Source organism: Lepidochelys kempii, chromosome 2 (genome assembly GCF_965140285.1).
Source record: "Lepidochelys kempii isolate rLepKem1 chromosome 2, rLepKem1.hap1, whole genome shotgun sequence".
In the NCBI taxonomy this organism is placed as follows: domain Eukaryota; kingdom Metazoa; phylum Chordata; order Testudines; family Cheloniidae; genus Lepidochelys; species Lepidochelys kempii.
Genome location: NC_136381.1, coordinates 262,420,137 through 262,430,157, shown reverse-complemented (window position 1 = coordinate 262,430,157; position 10,021 = coordinate 262,420,137). Strand labels below are relative to the sequence as shown.

The 10,021-nt window shown below is 46.4% G+C and overlaps 1 protein-coding gene across 1 annotated transcript; it reads right to left on the bottom strand.

Annotated features, from left to right (window-relative positions):
- Window positions 1-1,095: 1,095 nt before the first annotated feature.
- On the bottom strand, window positions 1,096-2,178 carry ACKR2 (atypical chemokine receptor 2). Its single transcript, XM_073329596.2, has one exon. The coding sequence runs from the start codon at window positions 2,176-2,178 to the stop codon at window positions 1,096-1,098; it is 1,083 nt and encodes a 360-aa protein (XP_073185697.1).
- Window positions 2,179-10,021: the final 7,843 nt, after the last annotated feature.

Genomic DNA, 10,021 nt, shown 5'->3' with positions numbered 1-10,021 from the left:
GGTGGGGTTGGCAGCAGGGGGAAGGAGGACCCAGGCCCCTCTACTCCACCAGGTCCCAGCCCAGAGCCCAAACAGTGGTGGGTGGTCCCACCACTGGGTCAGCAGGGAAGTCACCGAAACATGCTGACTCATTTACTGGCCACATAACTGGGCTAATGTCTGGTTCCCCTCAGCTATTTCCAACCACCCTTCCTTGGTGTGGCTCCTTCATCCATAGGTCTTCAGTCTCCTCGGGGTAAATGCATGGGACCCCTGTCCACCAACTCCTCTCCCCAGCTGGTCTCTTCCTGGGGCACTGCACAGCTCGGTCTCTGGTCCAGAGTTCCACAGCAAGGTAGAGATATCTGGCTCCAGTCCAACTTAGCTGGAAGGCCTTCCTTTTATACTTCCTGTCCTGCCCCTTCCCCTCCACTTCCAGCACAGGGACAGGGCTAGCTTGGTTCTGCCCAGTCAGGAGATGTGGAGTGTTTCCTCCCTGTCAGGCTTGGAGGGAGGTCACTCTGCCTCACACACTCAGTTTGCGCCACAGCCCAGATTCTCCGAGATATTTAGGTGCCTAACTTTCATTTATTTCAATGGGAGTTAGGAGCCCAAAGACTCTGGAAGTCCAGATCTGGGCCCACGTGCTTTACAAACATCAGGCAAATTTTAGCTGCCAGTTACACCAGTATAAATCCAGAGTAATCCCTTTGTAACTCTAGTTGCACGGCCAAATTCCATTCTGTTGGAATATCCTCATTGTGACTGATTACAGGGACAGATTCTGCTCTCAGACACACCGGTGTAAATGCAAAAATGATTCCCAACTTCAGTGGGATTACTCCACATTTACACCATTCTAGAAAAATCCTCCCAACAAATTACCACCATCCCCATGAGTTCACAGATAGGGAAACGGAGGCAGAGGCAGGTTGTGATTTGCCCAAAACAACTGATCCCAGTGCTAGAGCTGGGATTAATACTTGGTCCTTCGTGATTCCCAGGTCTGAGCTCCAACCGCTTATGCATACATCACTCCAGAATGAGTTCCACGCCGGAAACAGTACAATATGTGATAATAAAACATGTACAGCAATGAAATTCTCTAAATATTCATTACACATTCGTGATGCTTGTCATTTCTACTTGGTCGGTGCACCTACTAGAAGAACGACTTGTCTCGGACACCTGGAGAACAAAGAAATCCTGCCTCCTGAATATGGCCCCAAAAATCTTCTTTAAGTGTAACCTGAACCGTTTGTTCACAAAAGCATACAGCAAGGGGTTGAGGCAACAATGAATAAAGGCAAGGCTCTCAGTCACTTGCATAGCGTAGTCCAAGTGCTTGCTAGTTTCACAATCCTTAATCACATGGAGGTTTTGCAACAAATGCAGAATGAGGGTAACGTTGTATGGGAACCATAGCACAAAGAAAACTACCACCAAAAGAACGACCAGGCGGAGAGCTCTCTTCTTGCCAGGAGACATTAACGCAGTGAGGACACAAGCTACGCGGGAGTAGAAGAACACCATGCAAAGGAATGGAAGGAAGAAGCCTAGCAGGATCTGCTGGAATTGAAAGAGAAGCTGCCAGATGGAGTTGTGCAGGCCATAGTCGAGGTGGCAAACTCGTCTCCCGTTGTGGAGATCCTGCACCTGCATGAAGATAAAGTCAGGAATAGACAGCACTATGGAAATAACCCACACTACTGAAGAGATAAGGAAGCTCTTTCTTGGGGCCCTTAAGTTTTTATTGGACCAAGCATGAACAATCTCCAGGTATTTGTCCAGACTCATGCAGCTGACAAAGAAGATGCCACTGTAGAAGTTGGTGGTGTAGATGACACTTATGATCTTGCAGAAGGCATTCCCAAACACCCACTGAGACGCTGCGTACGTGGCCCAGAAGGGAAGGGTTACCACGAAAAGAAGGTCTGAAACGGTCAGATTCAGCAGATACACCTCGGTCATTTTCTTGTTCTTGGTATATTTGATCAAGATGGCAAAGAGTAGACAGTTCCCAGGCAATCCAAGCAGAAACACTGTTGTATAGAGCACTGGCAGGAACACCTTGCCAAACGCCTTGACATTTTCCTTTGTGCAAAGCAAAAACTGGATGTAATCCTCCTCCTCTAAGTATTGGTACTCGTAGTCAGTCAGATTGGCTGGGTTATCTGTGGTATGCAGCATGGTAGACATTGGTACTGTTGCCACCCTTGGTGGTAAACTTTTCAAGAGACCCCTCTGTTACATTCTGCAATAAAAAAGTAAAGAGGACCAATAGTGCATTTCAAAAGACATTTTGATCTACATACGAAAAGTGAGGTTTGCATGCTAAGTAAGTTACTATGGAGATTTCTACCTCCACTTCATAGGTTTGAATCCATCCCAGGTTGACAGTGACTGACCCTCTGCCAGCTGTTTAGTGGCCTATGTTTGGTGACCTCAGCCCAGTCCCTGGTAGAGATGCCTACATCACCGGTCTCTGCACAAGGTGTCAAAAATTCAACAGCTCTGGAGACAAAACTATACTCTTGCCTCTTTGGAGTAGAGCCCTCAGGTCAGGTCTGAGGAACACTGAGGCAGTGTGGGATGCCTGCTGCTCTCCATGCTGTACCTGAGAAGTACATGAGGCCTTATAAAAAGAGAGAATGACAGATGACAGGAACGCTATGGCTTCACTGCAAAAAAGAGGTGTGATTTTACGTCAAGATAGCTATCTTGATGTAAAATCCTCATGCAGCCAAGACACAGATAGTTTTTAGTCCTTGATGAAGCTAGTCAAGATCAACACCATTGTTATGATTTGGGGGATCTGTCTGTACAGTGTATGAATTCTGTTTGAGATGATTAACTCTGTATATATGACCACATGAGACTGCAAACTCCATTTTGATTGTAAGGCTGGTCTTCACTTTTCTACTGTCTTTTAACCTCCATCTAGAACTAGGATTCAAGTGGGGTGTTGGCACATGGATAACAAAAGAGAGTTCTTGACTTAAAGGGCTCTCCCGCTGAAATAGAATAGTTCTGAACGACAGACTGGCTTCCCACCAGTAGAAATGGTTAATCAAGGGGGAGGTCACTTTGGCAACTAAGTCACCTGACAGGGGTCTGTGGTCACATGTTGAGGCTAATGACACAGGGACAAGAAGGTTATAAAAAGAGAGGCGCTGAGCTATTTGGGGCCAGATCAAGATGATGGAGAAGAAACCCAGCATGGAAGAGCCTATGAAGCAGGGGACCGTGCCTGAACACAGATGGTCCTCCAAGGACTCCCAAGGGAAGGGTGAGCTAATGAGGGGCATTGTGCTTGGGATGTTTGTTATGATCTAAATGATCTGTACTCTCTTCTGCTTTATCTGTTAAGTGAAAGGGTGATGGTGTTAGAATCTAGGCAAAGTGTCTCACTGTGTTCTGTGCTCTATGGTACCATGTGCACCCTTGAAGAGGTAAACCAGATGGCTCAAAACTTCTGGTGGGAGTCTGGGAGAGGGTGTGTTTAAGCTACGGGTCAGTCTGGAGGAGTCAGCACTGAGCCCAGGAGCTAGGCAACTAGAATTGGGGTGTAACTCTCAGGAGCGTTGCCAGACAAAGGGTCTGCACCTGGATAGTATGCTGGGAACTCCCCAAAATGGGGCGGTAGATGGTCTCTGTTCAGGCTCCAGAAGCTTAAGACACAGTGGACACATCAGCTGGGTTCCCTCACAACAGTCTGGTGAGTGGCCATGGGATGGTGCTCAACTGGGACCTGGGAGACCTATACCCACACCTGGGGTGGACCTCACCGATCTACGATGAGGTAAAAATGGCAGTGCCCTGTCTCCTCCAGGATCTTATGTGGAGATAACTACCTCTTTTTTGGAGTGAAGACTAAGGCTGTGTCTACACTTGCAGAGTTTTTGCGCTGTCAGTTTCAATGGCGACAGTGAACTAGTAAAAGAAAAGCGCTGGTTTGTGTACTCACTTTCACAGGCGAGTGTTTACATTTGCAGCACTTCCATTGCTGAAGAGAGCAGTGCCATGACGGCAGCTATCCCACAGCGCAGCTCTGTCCATTTTGACGGTGGGCCTTGTGGGAAGAGGGCCAGGGGAGGATCGCGGAGCATCCTGGGTCCCTGCACAGCCTCCTCTCCCTAAACACTGATCAGCTGCAGTAGTTCAGCATTGCTCCAAGCAGGGGATCATCTGCTCCGTGGAGCAAGCATTGTCACCTGGCCAGATAAGTGAGCACTTGCCAAGAAAACAGGAAAGGGAGTTTCCAAAGTTCCCTGGGACTTTATAGGGGGAAGGGTGGATGTCTGTTTACCTAGCATCACAACAGCGGAGCTGCTGGCCAGAGTCATTGCCTAAGTGCCCTGGGATATCCTGCAGAGGCTAAAAGCTCTGTAAAGAGGAAAAACACGTCTGCACATCACCGCAAAAAAAAAGCTGTGCGCCTCTCGTGGAGGTGGTTTTCTTTGAGGTGAAACTTCTGAGTTTCACTGCAAAAAGTCATTGGCAAGTGTGGTTTTTGCACACACACACACAAAAAGGACATTTTCCGCTTTAAATGGCAAGTGTAGACATGCCCCAAGGCCTTTTTGCGCAGGAACAGGTATTGACGCTAAGCAAAACCAGCGCAGGTTAAAATTAGCAGGTCAAGTAACCTGTGTGTGACCCTGAGAGGCATGTTGAGAGACATTGCAATTGTAATCAGGACAGTTCACTTGTGCCTGGGCATCAGAGATACTAAAAGAGGTTCCTAGGCTAGGCCTATTCATATGTGTTGATAAGAAATCAAGGAAGATACTGTGTGTATGTTTATGTCTGTCTATATCCTGCAACTGTAATTAACTTTAAAATCAAAGGTGTATATACTGCATGAATCTAATGAATTTTACCTATATATCTGCAATGACTGGGAGTGATCAGCAGCAGAAAACTGGAGCTTTTTACAGTCATCAACAGCCTCACTAGAATCTGATGTGCAATCTGTCCCCGCAAATCCTGACAGCTCTGGAAAACCAGGTCTGCCCAGATCCACAGGCGTGGGAAGAGAAAAACATACAGTGTAGCGTTAGTACTTTTTGTAAGTGGCAACAGTTATATAACCAGGAGCTAATGAATCCCCCACCTAAAACTAGGGCAAGGAAAGAGCAATATTATATTGTCTGCAGTCTTAGTGTATAGCCTGATAGAAAAGAGACAGTGAATTCCATAGGCAAAAGGTAATGATTTTCTCAGATCCAAGAGACAAGAAAAGAATTGGAGGACGTTAGAAATTATGTGGTGGAAAATAATTCTCCAAATGTCAGTGCTCTGAGTGCAAACACTGCATAGAATTAAATTAGATAGTAAGTAATCACAAAAAAAAACCCTACAAATTGATTGTCATAAAGAAACAGACAATGGAAAATAATAAAAGGTAAATGTCTAACAGCATGTATATGTTTCTGAATACCACAAGCTTCGTGGGATCACTGTAGCCAGACAGCCAGCCCCCCCCCCCGCCCCCCTCAGACCAGCATTGCTGGAAACACAGGAGGAAGCAGGAACAGGGCACTTAACATATATTCCAGCACAGCCTTTGAAGCTGTGAAAGCACAGGTGTGCTGCTACAATGTGCCTCTGGGAACAGATACGATGATTAAGCTCACAGCAGGCAGAGGCCCTGTGACAGACATGGCTCTTAGCCCCAACTAAATAGCGTGATGCACACACACCAACATCCTAGTTGGGAAAATATTTACCCTGATAAAAGAAATGTCCAGTAGTCGACACTTATTGTTTCTCTCCTTTGCAAGTGTAAACTACTCTTGCGAAAGCTGGCGTCACCCCGACAGACCAGCCTCAATTTGGCATAAGAAAGGAGAAAGAGAATAAAGGAGTACAGAGGTATAAGTAGGGGACCTACAGCACCATGATTTTTGAGTGCTTTTCACTATCTATCTGCTGGTCAGATAAGTGACAGCCTCCCAAGGCTTCTGCAGCTAAGAGGGTCCCTACGCCTTGTCCCTTATTCGTCTTTCCGGGGAATTGAGTGACCGATCCTGGCTTGGCACCGCTGGAATCGAGAGATGCAAGGAGGGTAAGAAGCACCCACACCTGATCTCCTATCTTTAGTGTACACATATTTTGAAATAGAGCTCTATACTTTGTTTTCTTTCTTTGGGATTGTGGCTTCAGTTTTGTAACTTGTTTGTATGTGTAACATCTCTACATTTAAATAAGTAGGCACTAGCAATTTTGTAACCACATGATTAGAATCTAGCTTAATAAATTTTGGTAACCATTTATGCATAAGCCTGACTTGTTTTCTCTGGTTTACTGTAAAGCAGCCAACACAATGTAACCCTTCTGCCCGTCAGAGTTGGCAGCAACAAGGGCCGGGTTCAATATCTAGGGGTTCCATTCCAATAACACAATGCAAACCGGCTCGAGCCCCCACCCAGTGACCTGGGACAAATATATACCACCCCCGCTGGGCGCCTCCAAGAGGCAATACTTCCCCTCTCGCAAGCACATAGTTTGAGTGTAGCAAAAGTCTTTTAATAACAGAGAGAAACAATGTGGCATTATGTTGGGGAAACACCACCAACCGGATTCATAACACAACCCATGAGCAAAAACAACCCCACCCCAGGCAAATTGGGGCATGCCCTTTTCCCTTTGGTTCTTGAGTCCAGCAACCCCAAAAGTCCAATGCCCCAAAAGTCTCTGTCCCTGGTCAGGGCAGCCCCAGAGTTCGAAAGTTTATCGGCGGAGCTTTACCTCCCAACCTGGGTGGAAATGGAACAGGGGTAAGAGGCACCTTACGTGATCTGAAGCTGACCGCCCCATAGCTCCATAGCGGCGCTCCGCTCCGCCAGCCGCCCCACAAAACTCCTTCGCGCAGCTGCGCTCCGCTCCACCAGCCGCCCCACGAACTCCTTCGCTCAGCTGCGCTCCGCTCCGCCAGCCGCCCCACGAACTCCTTCGCTCAGCTGCGCTCCGCTCCGCCAGCCGCCCCACGAACTCCTTCACTCAGCTCCACGGCCCACAAGCAGCTCCTGCCATCCACACACTGCTCCATGTCGAACTGCTTCACCAGCCGTCCCGCAAACTGCTCCACAATATATCTTCAGGCTCCCCCACTACTTAACACAACACTCAGTGATTTCAGCTCTTAGGTGAATTCAGCTTATAGTAGGGGAGCCCCAGTGCTGGTGCACTGTCAGCCCAAAGTGAGCTCAGCAGCCTATAACTAGACTTCTAATGAAATCAAAATTAGCTCTGATATTTCACAGTGGAGAGAGGAGGAAGTGCAATCAGCATGTAAGGCCCTCACCAAGGGGCCCATGCCACCAAGTATTAATACTTGTCCCCAGTCTCTCTCCCTTCACACAGTTTTGGAACCCATGACCCTTGCCTAGCGAGTGCTACTTAGATGATGGTGAATCCCTCCATCGTAACAAAAGGCCACGTACAGTTCCAAGCACAGTTCCCATAATCAGGGTAATAACAGTTTATTCTTCCTGCCCCAATAACAGAGACACTGGGGATCCCACAGCAGCCAAAGTGACCATTTGGGCAGCTATGGTCTCATTCTAGGCGTGGTGGGTGTGCCTATGCAAATGAGATCGGCCCCTGAAGTTCTTTTCCACAACTTGCCACACCTCACCACCAGATGTCAGGGTGGAGCTCATCCTGACACTGCTTACAACAATTAAAGAACCTCAGCCGTTTTGGCTCTAAAGCCTGGCCATTAGGTGAGAGTACTAAGAGCCTAGCGTTGAGTTGTGCCGCCTCCACGGGGCAAACTCTTGGGGCACCTGTCAGTCAATCCTGGCTGCCCGCTGCGAAGGAGCTCTGAGCTCTAGCAGTTAAAGTCACGGGTGTGGAGAGGCTCTTAGTGCTGCCATTGGGGCACCTGTCAGTCAGTATTGACTGCCCGCTGCGAAGGAGCTCTGAGCTCTAGCAGTTAAAGTCACGGGTGGTTAGGACCTTGGGGCATCCGTCAGCCTAGCCCGGGCTGCCCGCCGCGAAGGGACAGTGCGTCCTAGCGGTTAAAGTCACGGATGGTATAAACGGGCATAGCTGGCACCTCACCAAACATCCTTGGCCGTCGGCTAACAATCACCAATAGAATTATACAAATTTACAAATTATCAAAGCTGCAAGATCAGACAATACAAATCCAGTCAATACTACATAGCCATAATATGTTAGGGTGGGGATAATAGTAATAAAATGGGGGAATACATACATATTTGTTAGTAATTTTGAAGACCGAGAGTTTGTGTTTAAATCATTACCCTATTCTCTCTCCCAATACCCATCTGCTTCTGTCATCCACCTGTTGCAAGGCAAAGCGTTTCAAAGGGGATTAGTGATTACAGGGCCTTACTTTCTGAGGCTGGGATTTTCAAAGTTGTCCAGTGGAGTTATATACTCGGAGCCCAATAAATGTCAATGGGAGTTGGACACCTTATCTTCCTGGGACTCCTTTGAACATGCCAACCTGAGTATCCAATTTGAATCACTATAAAGAGATCTCTTTTTCGCTGCTACTTTGCGGGGATCTATAGTGAGTCCTGTCAGGGAAATGACATTACCCAGGAACATAAAAACCTAAGAACTTCATACTGGGTCAGACCAATGATCCATCTAGCCCCGTATCATGTCTTCTGATAGTGGCCAATGCCAGATGTTTCAGAGGGAATGAACAGAACAGGCAATCATTGAGTGACCCACGCCCTGTCATCCACTCCCGGCTTCTGGCAGTCAGAGGCTAGGGAATCCCAGAACATAGTTGTATCCCTAACCATCTTGGCTTGTAACCATTGATGGACCTATCCTCCATGAACGTATCGAGTTCTTTAAACCGTTATACTTTTGGCCTTCACAACATCCCCGGCAAAGAGTTCCACAGATTGACTGTGTGTTGTGTGAAGAAATACTTCCTTTTGTTTGTTTTAAACTTGCTGCCTATTAATTTCAGTGGGTGACTGTGATTCTTCTGTTATGTGAAAAGTAACTAAGATTTCCCTATTCACTTTCTCCACACCATTCATGAATGTACAGCCCTCTATCATATTCCTCAATCAGATGTCTCTTTTCCAAGCTGAAATGGCCCCGTATTTTTAATCTCTCCTCATATGGAAGCTGTTCTATACCCTTAATAATTTTTGTTGCCATTCTCTGTACCTTCTCCAATTCTAATATATCTTTCTTGAGCTGGAACAACCAGAACTGCATTCAGTATTCAATATGTGGGCGTACCATGGATTTATATAGTGTCATTATGATAATTTCTGTCTTATTATTTATCTCTTCCCTCACGGTTCCTAACATTCTGTTAACTTTTTGACTGCCGCTACACACTGAGCAGATATTTTCAGAAAACTATCCATGATGACTCCAAGATCTCTTTCTTGAGGAGTAACAGCTAATTTAGAACCCATTGTTTTGTATGTATAGTTGGGATTATGTTTTCCATTACTTTGCATTTATCAACATTGAATTTCATCTGCATTTTGTTGTCCAGTCACCCAGTTTTGTGAGGTCCCTTTGTAACTCTTCACAGTCTGCTTTGGACTTAACTATCTTGAGTAATTTAGTATCATCGGCAAATTTTGCCACCTCACTGTTTACCCCATTTTCTAGATCATTTATGAATATTTTGAACAGCACTGGTCCCAGTAGACATCCCTGGGGGTCACCACTATTTACCTCTCTCCATTCTGAAAAATGACCATTTATTCCTACCCTTTATTTCCTATCTTTTAACCAGTTACTGATCCATGAGAGGACCTTCCCTCTTATCTCATGACTGCTTACTTTGCATAAGAGCCTTTGATGAGGGACCTTGTCAAAGGCTTTCTGAAAGTCCAAATATACTATATCTACTAGATCACCATTGTCCATGTTTGTCGACCTCCTCAAAGAAGTCTAATAGATTGGTGAGGCATGATTTCCTTTTACAAAAGCCGCGTTGACTCTTCCCCAACAAATCGTGTTCATCTGTGTCTGATAATTCTGTTCTTTACTATAGTTTCAACCAATTTGCCTTGTACTGAAA

What these genes read in the sequence shown, in the direction of transcription:
- ACKR2 (XM_073329596.2), bottom strand. Translation starts at nt 2,178, where the DNA reads ATGTCTACCATGCTGCATACCACAGATAACCCAGCCAATCTGACTGAC.